This window comes from Miniopterus schreibersii, assembly GCF_964146895.1.
Source record: "Miniopterus schreibersii genome assembly, chromosome: 2".
Lineage (NCBI taxonomy): Eukaryota > Metazoa > Chordata > Mammalia > Chiroptera > Miniopteridae > Miniopterus > Miniopterus schreibersii.
In genome coordinates, this window is record NC_138102.1 from 106,164,364 (window position 1) to 106,179,838 (window position 15,475).

The following is a 15,475-nucleotide window of genomic DNA, read 5'->3' on the forward strand; positions in this document are numbered from 1 at the left end:
CAAGACTACAACAGGAGGGTACACACAGTCCACATGGGGAGCACATCTGGAGTGCACAGTTCAGGTGACCAGGGAGGCTATGCTACTGGGCCCTACAGGATAGCTACTACATAAGACCACTCTACCAAGAGCAGAAGATGTAGAAGCTCTGCCTAAAACATAGAAACAAACGCAGGAAGGCAGCCAAAATGAGGAGAAAAAGAAACATGTCCCAAATAAAAGAACAGAACAAAACTCCAAAAAAAGAACTAAACAATGATATAAGCAGTCTACCAGAGACAAAGTTCAAAACACTTGTTCTAAGGATGCTTAAGGATATCTCAAGAACTTCAACAAAGAGATAGGAAACAAAAATGTAGATAGAAAACATAAAATAGAACCAGTCAGAAATAAGGCTACAATAACAAATTAAGAATACATTACAAGGAATCAGCAGTGGACTAGATGAAGCAGAAAATCAAATCAGTGATTTGGAAGATAAGGAAGCAGAAAACACCCAATCAGAACAGCAAAAGAAAAGTAATTAAAAAAGAAAATAGTTTGAGGAGTCTTCTGGGACATCAAGTGTACCAACATATTCACATCATGGGGGTGCCAGAAGGAGAAGAGAGAGAGGAATTGAAAACATTTGAAAAATGATGGAAAACTTTAACTTGGTGAATGAAATAGACATACAAATCAGGAAGAACAGAGAATTCCAAACAAGATGAATCCAAAGAGACCCACACCAGGACACACCGTAATTGAAATGCCAAAGATGAAAGACAAAGAGAAAAATCTTAAAAGCAGCAAGAGAAAATTAGTTAGGTACCTACTATTTAGGAGAGCTCCCATAAGATTGTCAGCTGATTTCTCAACGGAAATTTTGCAGGCCAGAGGGATTGGCAAGAATTATTCAAAGTGATGAAAAGCAAGGACCTACAACCAAGATTACTCAGCAAAGCTATCCTTTAGAATTGAAGGGCATATAAAGAGATTCTCAGACAAGAAAAAGCTAAAGGAGTGTATCGCCACCAAACCAGTATTATAAGAAATGTTGACAGGGTCTTTTTGAAGGAAGAGGAGCATCAAAAATATGAATAATAAAATGGTAATAAATGTATATCTATCAACAATTACTCTAAGTGCAAGTGGATTAAATGCTCTAATCAAAAGATATACAGTGGTGCCCAGCTGGGCATGGCTCAGCAGTTGAGCATCGACCTAGGATCCAGGAGATTGCGGTTCAATTCCATCAGGGCACATGTCTGAGTTGTGGGCTCCATCCCCAGTAGGGGGCCTGCAAGAGGCAGCCTATCAGTGACGACTCATCATTGATGTTTCTCTCTCTCTCCTCTCTTCCTTTCTCTGAAATCAATAAAGGTATATTTAAAAAAAAAAAAAGATATACAATGGCTGAATGGATAACAAAAGAAGACCCTTACATATGCTGTGTATAAGAGACTCACTTCAAATCAAATGACACACACACACAGACTGAAAGTAAAGGAATGGAAAAAGATATTTTATGAAAGTGGAAATAATAATAAAAAAAGCTGGGGTAGTAATGCTTTTACTAGACAAAATAGACTTTAAAACAAAGGCTGTATAGAGACAAAGAAGAATCCAGCTATTTCACTTCTGGGTATTTATCCAAAGAAACTCAAAACACTAAGTTGAAAAAACATAGATGTCCATATGTTAATTACAGCATTATCAATAGCCAAGATATGGAAGCAGCCTAAGTGTCCATCAGTAGATGAATGGATAAGTGTGTGTAGGTTCCTAAGGAAATGGTTATATAGAAGTGGAGAGGGAGAGTCCACATCCATCTATTATACTTGTATAGCAGTTTCTAATATATACAGTGTTCATATATCCATGATCTCATTTGATCCTCACCATAATCCTGAAGGGGGAGAGGGAAAAGGATAGGCAGGGCAAGTATTTAGCCCTGCATGTGAAGAAATTTGGGACCCGAGAGGTGGAAACTTGCCTACGGTCACACATGTAGTAAAAACAGAGACTGGGTTTCTAACTCTGGCATTTGATTTCTAGTATTCTTTTCATTATTTGTTTCCATGTAATGGAATGGTACAATGTCACCAACAGTTGTTGATACAGATATGCTTAGCAAACTATAGTTTAGTATGTTTTGGTTTGGAAGTCAGATCCAGCGTGTGTAGCCTAATATAAATAATGGTTTCCATTCTACAGAGCATTTTCTTCAAATTCATTATCTCATCTGATTCTCTTATTTTACATGTAAGGAAATAAAAGGTATTCAGAGGTTAAAAATCTTGTTCAAGATGTGATAGACTTAGACCTTTATAATGCAGTGTTTCTTTGGATTCTGCAGATTTTTAGGTTCTTATCAAAGATTTTCCAGTCACAAATCTGTGGAAAAATTCTCAAGGGTTATTTCCTAAGTAATTATCAAACATATTTTCTTTCTTTTTTTTAATTGGCAACTTCATTGTATTTTTCATCCCAAAATCCCTTTATTTATTTATTTATATTTATTTATTAAGTTTATTGTGGTGACATTGGTTCATGAGGTCATATAAGTTTCAGGTGTACATTTCTATGATACATGATCTGTATATTGCATTGTGTGCCCACCACCGAAAGTCATGTCATCTTCCATCACTTCCATATATTTGGTCCCCGTTATCCCCCACCCCATCCCCTTCCCTCTGGTAACTGCCATGCTATGTCTATGAGTTTCAGTTTTATATCCCACATATGAGTGAAATCATATATTTCTTAGCTCAAGTGTTATTTTCTAAGTAATTATCAAACTTATATTTCCAGCATTTCTTTTTCAACCTCCCTCCTTGTTCTTCCTGTTACTAGGCATACTTTTACTATTAAAATTTTAATATTTATTACATTGGCACATAATAGCAACAATATTTGGAAGTTGAAAAGAAAAATGATGTGTGTTTTGCTTTGTTACATCAACTGTTTTCTAGCTCTTGTTAAAGTCACCACATATCCTTTGTGATGAGATCATGATACAATTTTATATGGTTTTTTTGTCTGCTTGTTAATCCTCACCTGAGGATATTTTTTCATTGATGTTTTAGAGAGGGGGAGGGAGGGAGGAGGAAGAGAGAGGGAGAGAGTGGGGGGAGAGAGAAACATCGATGTGAGAGAGACACACATTGATTGGTTGCCTCCTGCACACACCCCAACGCAGGGAATCAACCTGCAACCCAGGTACATGCCCTTGACCAGGAATCATACTCGCAACCCTTAGGTCTGCAGGCCAACACTGTAACCACTGAGCCATGCTGGCCAGGGCCAATTTTATGTTTTGATAACATTTCTAATAACTTTTTAACCACCAAGAATTTATTAATTAAATGAGTTAATAAAGAACTATAGCGGTGGTAAATAAAGACCAAAAAAGTTATTATATAATTTAATATACATTTAGTACACTTAGTTTTCTGTGTATGTTTTCATCTCAAATAGGGATGCTACAGATTATATTAATATATGCTAACAATTTTTTTGCCCTCTTTCCCTTCAGAAAGCTAAAAATAAGAGATATTTTATTTAGGGCTTGCCATTATTTTTCGCTATTGATTGTCTTCATTGAACATTATATTTGCTTTCTTAAAATGTCTTTTAAATATCTAGAATATTTATTGTATAGTGTATACAACACAAAGTTTACCATTTTAACTTTCTACGTATACAGTTCAGTTGTATTAATTACATTCACAATGTTATGCAGTGATCACCCCACTATTTCCAGAACTTTTTAAACATTCCAAACAGAAACTCTGTACCCATTAAACAATAAATCCCATTTCTTTCTCCCCCAGTAACCTCTACTATACTTTGTGTTTATGTATTTACCTCTTCAAGATACTTCACATAAGAGAACAAAACTGTTTTTAAGTGTCTTCCTTTAAAATTGTTTCTAATTTTATATTTTTGTAGGATGACAGCATGGAAGAGAAACCATTAAAAATAAAAGGAAAGGACTCTTCAGAGAAGAAACGGAAACGGAAGCTAGAAAAAGTAGAACAACTTTTTGGAGAAGGAAAACAGAAGTCCAAGGAGTTAAAGAAAATGGATAAACCTAAAAAGAAGAAATTAAAATTAAATGCAGAAAAATCAAAGGAGTTGAACAAACTGGCCAAGAAACTAGCAAAAGAGGAAGAGAGAAAGAAGAAGAAGGAGAAAGCTGCTGCAGCCAAAGTCGAACTTGTGAAGGAGAATACTGAGAAAAAGAGAGAAAGAAAAGTGCTGGACATCCCCTCAAAGTATGACTGGTCAGGAGCAGAGGAGTCTGATGACGAGAATGCTGTGTGTGCAGCACAAAACTGCCAAAGGCCCTGCAAGGATAAGGTGAGTTCTAACAAGGTGTAGGCAAGTGTGAGAGAGGACACGGAGTAACAGGCATGGAGACACGTTTGATTCAATGATAATCTGTTTTGATCCCAGGGTTAGGGCTTCCAACATAATGTTTTCTATAGTTTCTGTAAACTCTTTTGAATTATGAAGCTCTTAGGTCAGTGTGCTTAGTAGAAGAAATGTTGTATTTTAAAAATCATATATTTAGTGAGCATAATGAGGCAAGAGCGGAGAGGAGCTATGTGATAACCTGGGGCAGCAGTGAATTTCATATGCAGTAGGCATAAAAAGTTTCAAAGTAGTTGTATGCCTTCCCTATAGGGTGACTCTGAGAACTAAATACCTTGTTAGTTAGCCACAGTGCCCTGAAAAAATCGTGCACCAATATTCTAAGAGCTCTGGCAAATTGCATTAAGATTAGTTCTAACCACCTAAAACTAAGGGGTAACGTCTTCCCTTTTCAGTCTGTATCTTAGCCACACTCAGGCCTATGTGTACTCTCCTCTAAGTGGAATATGATTTTTTGAAATTCCTTGTAAAAAATAATTAAGACCTTTAAAGGTAATGTTTAAAAAATTTTGGTCCTAAGTTTTAAGTATGGTAATTATGTGTAATGGCCATTCTTTAGGTAATATTGATGTTCTAAGAAAGATCAATAGTCTCTATGAAAAATCTCAGTTCATAAAATGACTTGAGGCATTTATTATGGTTCCCATCAAGATTATTAGTAAATTCATAGTTCTAATTTATTATGCTTATTATACCACTTGGTATTTAGAATTTTAATAACTCCTCAATTTGAATATATGAACAGAATAAATAGCAACTGCATCATTATTCCCTCTCTTCCTCCTCAGTCAAATATTGTTAGAGCTCGAAGAGATCACTGTGCCCAGGGTTCTTCATTTTATAAATGATGAAACCAGGACTCAATGAAGTTAAATGAAGTGACCAAAGTCACAGAGCTAATTAGTGGCAAACCAAAAGTAGAACCCTAGTTACCTGGCCCCACAGAGCAGGTTCTCTCCACTAATATCCTCACCCCACCGTTAATTGAGATGTAAGTACAAAAACACATTCCAAAACTTAACACTTACATTTAAATTATACTTACTAAAGTTTTTCCACTCATTTTTAGAAAATGAATATACAGTAAAATATATATCCCATAGTCTGACTTTCCAAGGACAATAGCTATAAATATTTTTGTTTCCTTCCAGGCTTTTTTTTTATATAGTTTATTTTATACCATATCATACTGTCTCTTCACTTTTGTATCTTTATTAATTTCATAAGCATTTGCATATGCTATAAACATTATTAAGCATTTTAGTAGGTACAATTATATATGTGTGTATTGTTTTTATCTTTCATTTTGAATTTATTCTCATCTGAGTTTGTTTATTAAAGAGGCTGATGAAAGGTTAACTGTTTCTCTTTGGGTATTAGCAGCTCAGTGTTGGCAGGACCTCTCTTTTTTCTTTCTCCTTTAACTAATTTTATGGCAGTTTGGGACTGTCAGCAAAATATGGCGTTTCTTTTTCAAGCTTTCCTATTATCCATACAGTGTTTACATGCATCGTGAACCTTTTACTTTCTTTTTTTCCCCTCCTTTTCACTTAATCTCTTCCCTCTCTGCTCAGCGTTTTAAATATGGCTTAGTTCATCTATTATTATCCCTGTTATCTTCCTGTAGCATCTAAACACTACACAGTTTTTTTCTCTCATCTGTTATAAAATTTTTGTAATACTTTTTTTTTAAATTGAATTTTAGGGGGAGAGAGAAACATACATCAGCTTTCTCCTGCACAGCCCCTACTGGGGATCTAGCCCGAAACCCAGACATTTGCCCTGACCAGGAATTGAACTATCAACCGTTCAATAAACAGGACGATACCCAACCAACTGAGCCACACTGGCCAGGGCAGAAAGTTTTTTAATTAACTTGCTTATTCTCAAGGTTATGAGAGAATAGGTGAGATAATCTCTGAAAGCTCTTGTTAACCAAAAATGTAATATAAGTGTTAAGATGTGATCATTATTGCCCTGCCTGGGTGACTTCGGTTGGAGCGTCGTCCTGTACACCAAAAGGTGGCAGGTTCAATTCCCGGTCAGGGTACATACCCAGGTTGTGGGGTTTGAGCCCCATTTGGGGTGCATGTTGGAGGCAACTAATCAATGTTTCCACATTGCTGTTTCTCCTTCCTCTCTCTCTAAAATCAATTTAAAACAAAACATATCCTTGGGTGAAGATTTTAAAAGAAAAAGGATGTGATCATTATTATTAAATGAGCCCCAAGATTTGCTCCTAACATTATAGGTTATTTTTTAAGAAATCTAGAAAGTTATGTACAGTGTGATAGAGTAAAAGGAGATTTAACAGTCAGAGAAAATGTCTATTTTAAACTTTTAAAACATATAAAGGTGAGCAGTGTGTGCTGTAACCTGTCATTAACTTACATAAAAGAAACTTAGTAAATACTGTATTTCTGTAATATGTTTCATTTAATTTTTTTTTAAGTCCTCACCCGAGGATATTTTTTCCATTGCTTTTTCAGAGAGAGTGGGGCGGGGAGAGAGAAACATAGATGTGAGAGAGAGACATCATTTGGCTGCCTCCCCCACTTTCCCTGACTGGGGTCGGGGATGGAACCTGCAACCAAGATACGTGTCCTTGGCCAGAATCAAACCCGGGACCTTTCAGTCCTCGAGCTGATGCCCTAACCACTGAGCCAAACCGGCTAGGACAGTAATATGTTTTTAAACATTATTTCAGATTTTAAACATTTTACCCATTATTGCTGCTTTGCCGTTTTTATGGTTCTTCAAGTTTGTTCCTGATACTAGTTTTACTACATAAAAGGTATATTTCTTTACAAGCTGTGTAAATAATTTTACAACTTTCTCAAAGTATAGTGTTTCTCTAAGAAGACCAAATTCATGGCACACATCTTCAGAACAAAATGATAACAAGAAAACAATGATTTTTAGGAAAGTCTGTGTTCTTTAAAATATCATGCAATAAAAAATAACAGGGTTTATTCATATTTAGGTAAGTGTATACTTAACATTTTCATAACCAATAATTAATACTTTTTCCCCAAAACGTGCAGATTGAGAAAACATTGAAAGATTACCTAAATGTTATCTAGCCTCAATTTCAAAATGTTTTAGAAAGAGAAAGGAAAAATATTATCAGAAGAGATTTTTTAAAAATATGTTTATCCCATTATGTTCTAACTTACCTGCAACTTTCCTGGTTTAGCACTGAAATTGTATCTTGGGAAACCCATCAATCTTGGGCAGACTGAGAGCACCAAAAAGTATATACAAGGTTTCTGAATATGTGTTATGTTGTACTTAATTAAGTGGATTTAAAATTTTTTCCAATCTGATTTTTCCAAGGAACCTTGGTACAGAACAGATTGAATGCAAAAATCCCAAAAGCTCAGTTAGGTAACTGAGCTAAGAATGGAGTAATTTGCTCTTAGAAATGAACAAAATATAATGTCAAGTATTTTTTTCTTAAACATAAATATGAAACCATATAGCAAAAAACATGAAATGTCAAACTTACATTATTTCCTCTATTTAACATATTTCTTTTTTAAACACACATTTCCCAAAATCCAAACACAATAAGTAACCTATTTGTTCTATAATGTTAAAACTCTTATTTAATATTTAAACGGCTCATAGCTATGAAGTTTTTTAATAATTATTTTTATAATTTGATAAGTACATTCTCCAGAAGTAATGAAAGGGGAATGACTATTAGAACTTAACATACAGTTAGCCAAATTCTGTGTTCTTGAGTGTTCAGGCTACTACATAGTCTATCCCCTGTGTGTCAAAATCTTCTGTGGATTCAGTTGACATTCCAAAGTTGAGTTTGCTTTTTGTTCCTGTGGGTCTTATCAAACAACTGGAGTTTGATTGTTAGTAGATGAACATGATAAAAAGATATTAGTAAGAGAAGGACTGTTTTTTCCCTGCTAAATTGTTAATATAACCTGTGGCCTGGGATAGAATCTGTATACCAATGAATATTTTAAGGAAACTTATGTACTCTTGGAATCCAGTGGGAGAGCTAGGCCTAGGAATGGACCTCTAGCCAAAATCACAAAAGGAAAAATGTCTTCCTTATTCGAAAGAGTGATAGATTTAAGTTTGGGAAACTGGAAGCCAGTGAGTATAATGCAGAACTAGGTTTTAAAAGACTTGACCTGAGACCCACTTTTGTTTGCAAATATGGATAAATTGGCAGTTTTCTTATCCTATGGATTATCGTGAATGGGACTGTACTGCATTAAGAGGTTTGGAGATAGGAGTAGAGTTATCTATTAGTTCATGGATGGCATCATAAACAAGATAATATCTCAAATCTGGGCTGTCCAAAGAAACACAGTTTATCTTACCAATTCCCTTTACCAGTTCCAAATAACCAAAACACTTATTCTGAGTTCACCTACTACTAAATTAGCACTTTATAAACCTTCACCTGCGTGCAGGACCTTTATTTTTATTTTGTGACACAGAAGCCCTTATCTCCCTTTTCTGTCTTTGATATAGTTTGCCATAATAGGAGCATTTCAATCACTTTTTTTTTTTTTTAATATATCTTTATTGATTTCAGAGAGAGGAAAGGAGAGGGGGAGAGAGAAATGGAAATATCAGTGATGAGAGAGTCATTGATCGGCTGCCTCCTGCATGCCCCCGACTGGGGATCGAGCCTGCAACCCGGGCATGTGCCCTGACTGGGAATCGAACCCCAATCACCTGGATCCTAGGTCAACACTCAACTGCTGAGCCACACCCTGCTGGGCTTGATTACCTTTTTTAACCTGCACCTGAGGATATTTTTTCATTGCTTTTTTTTAAGATAGAGTGGAAGAGAGGGAGAGAGGTGGGGGGGGGGAGAAACATGATGTGAGAGAGAGACATTGATTGGTTGCCTCCTGCATGCACCTGGACCTGGCCGGGGAACAAACCTGCAACCCAGGTACGTGCACTTGACCAGGAATCATACCCGTGACCCTTTGATTCGAGGGCTGACACTCTAACCACAGAGCCACACTGGTCAGGGCATCAGTTATTTTCAGTATTGCAGACTTCAGAAGCTAAATATTATACAAACAATTACAGAAAAAAAAGCAGTTTATTTTAGGAAGGAATTGTTAGGTTCTAATTTACAGAAAGCAGTATCACAAAGTGCCAGTGATGATCAAATTTAGAATATGTAAGAATTACCTGGGGGCTGATTAAAAATGTCTTCTGGTTTATACCCTCAAGATATTCCGAATCTGTAGTTTTGAGATTGGTCTCAGCTACACTTTTAACAAATATAACAGGTGAGTCTAATGTGAGTAGTCTACTCATTTTGAGAAGGGGTGCTGCTGCAGAAAGTTATTTCAAGATGCAATAGTTTTGTGAAAGGTGGGATAATGAGTAGAGCCATGAAACTGATATTAAAAAGTGCCTCCAGGCCCAGCTGGCGTGGCTCAGTGACTGAGTGCTGACCTATGAACCAGGAGGTGATGGTTCAGTTCCCAGTCAGGGCACATGCCTGGGTTTCTGGCTTGATACCCAGTAGGGGACATGCAGGAGGCAGCCCATCAATGATTCTCTCTCATCATTGATGTTTCTTGTTCTCTCCCCCTCTCTCTTCCCCTCTCTGAAATCAATAAAAACATTAAACAAAAAAAAGTGCCTCCAGGATCCCAAGCAGTAACTAGGTATTTTGCCATACATTATTTCATTTGCTCTTCTAAATAATTCTGAAAAGAAGATGTTATCTCCATTTTACAGATGAGGAAATTGAGCCTTAAAAATGAGATTAAATGACTTACCACAAATTATGCACGTTAGAACTTCTGGCTGAATTTAGTAATCTGTATACTGCATACACAACATAGTTTCTTTTTTTTTTTTTTTTTTAATATATCTTTATTGATTTCAGAGAGAGGAAAGGAGAAAGACAGACACACAGAAACATCAATGATGAGAGAGTCATTGGGGATTGAGCCCGCAACCCAGGCATGTGCCCTGATCGGGAATCGAACCCCGATTGCCTGGATCCTAGGTCGACTCTCAACCGCTGAGCCACTCCTGGCCGGGCCACAACATAGTTTCTTAAGCTCTAGAATTCTAGAATAGGAGCAATGAAAGCAGAAAGACTATTTTGATAAGTGATTTCTCCCACCCTTTATTATAACCCTAAAACTACTAACACGACTCAGTTTTGATAATTTTTATAGTACATGGAAACTAATTTTGAAAACTCATTTTCCTTGAAACTTGTTTACCTAGCCAAAACCTTCTTTCTTTATTCTTTCTCATATGCTGTACTGAGGTACTTAGTTAATCTCTTTATACTCCTTACTTGGCTCTGATATCTGGCAAAGCCTATTATTTTAAGTGACATCCTACATTGCCAAGTGAAATGATCAACTTTTGTAGTGTGTACTGCATCTGCCATGACATCAGCTTTAAAAACTACCACAATCACCCTCCAAATAGAAAAGCCAAAAACCACTTTTTTTTTTAACTCTAGGCCCAAGGCTTGCCTTTCTAGGTCTTCCTAGTATTACAATATTCTCAGAAGGGTCAAAGTTTGCCTGGCATCTGCCACTGACCTAACAGTTATCCAGACTTTAATTTTAAACCCCAGAGTGATCTATTGATCTGTGTCTTTGACTGTTTTAATTGGTTAATTTGTATTTATCTGATATTTGCTAACTTTTTATAGGGAGTTGTATTTGTAACGGAAGAAGAGAAGAATAAAAAATATTAGTTTTAAAAGTGGCCTATGTGACTGCTTTTCTAAAAAGGTATTTAATGCTCTTAGTACTTTGGCTTATCTCTTTGAAATAAAGCTAATACACAGGATTGCCTTCACATTGTTGTACTCTTCCTTTCTTGACTGATAATTGCATTGCCTAGAAATTGTTAATACTAGCTAAAACTACTTGGCTGCTCTATTAGAAGCTCCTTTTTTGTCAAGTTTTTCTCATGTTTCTGTCTTCCAAGGAGTCTCAGGCATTTATGAGGTAATGGAGTACCTAAGAGGCCTAATTTTGTGGACATACTCTGGTAAAATATAATTTTGAGGTACTAGCTTCCCACCTCCTTTCTTTAAAAAAGAACCCCATAAAAAGTCATTGTCTCTTGGTTTGCTTTTATTTTAGGCATAATGATTATGTAACCTAAAGATTTCTCAATCTTGTCTCCTACAGGTGGACTGGGTACAATGTGATGGTGGCTGTGATGAGTGGTTTCATCAAGTTTGTGTGGGAGTATCTCCAGAAATGGCTGAAAATGAAGATTATATCTGTATAAACTGTGCAAAGAAGCAAGGGCCAGATAGCCCAGGTCAAGCACCAGCTCCTTCCTTCATAATGAGCTACAAACTACCAATGGAGGATCTTAAGGAGACCAGTTAGCAGATACTGAGTTAGTTTGGGACATGGGGAAAATGGACCACATTAAGACCTTAGTCATAAAGTTGAGTGGTTTAGATCCACTCACAATGTTGCTTCCAAAGATGAATGGCCTTCAGAGAAAGTCCTTGTAGCTGACTTCCTCTTTGCATGGACTGTGTGATCTACATTCTCTTATCAACACATCTGTGCAGAGGGTGTCTTCTTTGGTACAGCAGCCAATGTTTCAGTTCATGTCTCTGTTGAGTATGGTTTGTTACATTAAGGCCAGACATTTGATTGAGCTCCAGGATGGCTGGTTGGGATTAATACACTGGAGTGCCATCAGGGAATGTAGGATGTGTCTTATGGCCAGTTGATATTAATTAGAGGTTTTCCACCTAGAGGCAATATCATCTGGTGGTGCTGATTACTTGGATCTCCTTAGTTAGGAAAGTTACAGAGGAGTCAGAGTACCACTGTTTCCCCACTGTTATCTGGCATTTAATGCCCTGCAAATACAACTAGGAGAGGAATAGGGCCAAAGTTACCTCCTGTTAGAAGTCATGGGGTAGTAGCACAGTCTGGGCCTCAGCTTCTTGTGCTTGTTTATATCAAGAAGAAAACCCCAAATGAGAGGTAGATCACCTTATTTTCCCAAGGAGGAGGATGTCAGGATATCATGTAGTTCAGAAATCTGACTAGATTATATTCTGGGAAGAATTTTCCTTGTTTCAAGGCAAGGAGCCTTTTTTGGCACAGAGGAGTTTTGCTGTCTGGGTCAACATTTTAGAGAAGAACAGGTACGTGGATCCAGGCTTCTGCAAAAGAAAAGACAAGTTAATGTTTTACTGAGCCACAGTGATGCATGCTTTTTGGGGAAACCTTCATTCACAAGTATACTAGATACCACCAGGCTTCAGGCATGGCCATGAGCAAGACCAGCAAATAACATTTTGCCTTGCAGCCCTGACGCCAATGTCTGCTGTTTCCAATACTGGCAATTTCTGATTGTGGCCCACACCAGATGCTGTTGAATAACACCATGGCTTCATCAGAGGATGTGGGATTGTAGGACCTCTGGGTAACAAAGTTGTTTTAGTAAATCCATTTTTTTTAAAAAACAAAAAAGGACTTGTTTTTACTTTTTTCTAAATGTCTCTGACTACTGACTGTTCTATAAATAGATTATTTTTCCTTTTTTAATATACATATATGAATATATAAATATATATATATTTACTGTTACCAGCAGCATATAACAGAGTTCCAGCGTCAGAAATCCTTTTGGGGGCTTGCTTACTGTTTTTTGCTTTTTAATAAAGAAATTCCATTCCTCCTCGTATAGTACAAGGAGTTAGCACTTCCTTCTCCATCCTAGCCTAACCAGATCTTCCACCTTGTTTTTGTTTAAATAAATAATTATATTTCTTCCGTGTGTTGGGACTTGTCCCTGTCTTTGGGAAATGTGGTCTTTCTGTACCTATGGTGGCTGTTTTGTGTTGGTGTGTGAATGTGTGCAGCTGTGGTGCCGTTGTGTCCTCTTCCCTTCTGTTCTCTGTTGTTGTTAAGGTGTTAGGTAAGCTGTATGGAAACTTATAGAAGGGGATTTTTTTTTAAAGAAAAAAACAAACTAAAAATAGTGTTTTGTCTTTACTATCCTGTGTCCCTTTAATTTGGTTTAAAAATTTTGTTTGACTTAAATTCATCAGTTTTACTTTTAAAGGGGGCAGGAGCAGGGTGGACCTAAAGAATAGCTTCTAGTCTCCTTCACATTTTACCCCAATTTGTTTGAAAGAAATGTCTTCTAGTAACTAGAAGTGAAATGTACTGTCCAGTCACAGTTTGAGTGGGTATGAGATTTAACTCAAAAGGCATCTCACTAAAAACAAAAAACAAACACAAAAAGCTTTTCTATAAAATACTGGTTTTGTAAATGCTTTATGTCTCACGCCACCTACTTTTGAGTCCCTCTTCCCTCACCGAACATTTTGAGTGTTTTGACCTGTTAAGAGGTTTAGAAGTGTTGCTGTACACGTGTCTTGAGAATCTCATCTCAGATGTGTGTGCAACTTAAGATTTCAGTGGATATTGTAAGATAACCAGTTTCATAAGTTTTCATTTTGCCAAACTATATAAAGGTATTATTAAGAATTTCATTTGGTCAGTGTTATAAAAGAAAGCACAGTATTTTTTGCCTTTTAGTCTTCTCTGTAAAAATCATCAAATACTTGTGGGTTAAAAAATTGAATGCAGTTTTAAGTGATGGCTGTCTGGAATATACTAAAAAATATCCTATTTTCCCTTTTTAGTCACCCATTAACTACTCAACCATCAATGGAGGGACATGAAGATGCTAAGAAAGATGGCTAAGGTGCTTTGCTTCTTGGAGTATGGTAGATGGATATAGGTAGCTGTTTAAGGAATGCTTTATGTTCTTAATATGGCATTTGCCTGCTAGAGACCTGAGAGAAAAATGCAGGACAGTCTCCAACCATGAATAATAGCCTCCTGTTTTTCTTCTGACATTTTGAAACTTACATATATCATTTAATAGATAGTGTGGGATTTTCTGTATTTGAAAGCCTCAGAGGATTTGATCTGACTCGACCGTAGAGTTAGACCAAGGCTGAGAAGAGCAGGTGAAATTAGTTTTTTTAAGAGAGAGAAAGAAAAATGAACATACAAAAATCAATTTTGGAATTAATGGACTAAGATTCATCTATTTAAAGAAATGCTGATGCTCTAACACAAAACATTGTTTTCAGTTAGAGGAAATTACTATTTACAACTTATTCCATTCTTCAGTATTATAACATTTTACATTAAAACTTGATTTAAAATGTTTCTTTACCCTTCTGTCTCCTCAAAGCTGTAATTCTTTACCATTGGTATTTTAACACATTGTATGCGGGAAACGTATTTATATGTTTTACGTTGACTGGTAGTAGAGCGCGCGATAAAAACTACCCGCAAACAATGTATTAACTTATATGTAAATTCTTTCAAAGATATTTCCTACTACCTTCATTATAAACTATTTTGGCAAAGGTTATAGAATGAAAAATGAAAAAAATGATAGGTCTTTGATAGTCTCAAACTGTAGGTAATTAGAACTATGCAAACCCCCAAGTTTACAAGTACATCTAAAACATTGGTAGTAGCTTTCTTGTTGGGGGAACAAGGGGCATTTATTTCACTTTGACAGTTACTACAACAAAGCCATGTTGAGATGTAAATGCTGGGCTCCCTAAGTTGCTGCAAACCAACTTCACACTGCGTAATTCAAATTTGTGCCTCAGTAAACTACTGTATATTATACTTTGAATTGAAAAAACAAACATTAAATCTGATTCCCCACAATATGCTTTAATCAAAACCCTTGCAAAGGCTAACAGGCTTGTAATATTAGAACAGTTTTTCCTGTGCTTTACTTCTGTTCTCTGCTTTTGTCTTGAGCAAATATCTAAGAAACTTTTTCTTAATTTTTTGAGCCTGGTTACAATTCAGTGCATGTAAAAGAAACTCCCTGCTTGTCAATATTTTGATTCTATAATCATTTGTGTGGACATCAGCCAATACTTAAAATAGGATGAAAGGAAAAATTGAGAAAGCCCTTCTTTTAAAGGGAGAGATTACCTACTTTTTAAAGGAGAAAGTGACAGTTTAGAATGGGATTTGTAAATTGTGGAAGAATTAAGCTAACG

General features: G+C 36.3%; 1 protein-coding gene across 2 annotated transcripts in view; it reads left to right on the forward strand.

Moving 5' to 3' along the window:
- KDM5A (lysine demethylase 5A) overlaps positions 1-12,886 on the forward strand; it is an 82,032-nt gene extending 69,146 nt beyond the window's left edge. For both annotated transcript variants that reach the window (XM_081129371.1, XM_081129372.1), the window contains 2 exons: positions 3,934-4,344; positions 11,586-12,886. In XM_081129371.1, coding sequence (XP_080985497.1) covers positions 3,934-4,344; positions 11,586-11,792 — 618 coding nt within the window. In that variant the 3' untranslated portion in view covers positions 11,793-12,886. The remainder of the gene's footprint in view (positions 1-3,933; positions 4,345-11,585) is intronic.
- Positions 12,887-15,475: the final 2,589 nt, after the last annotated feature.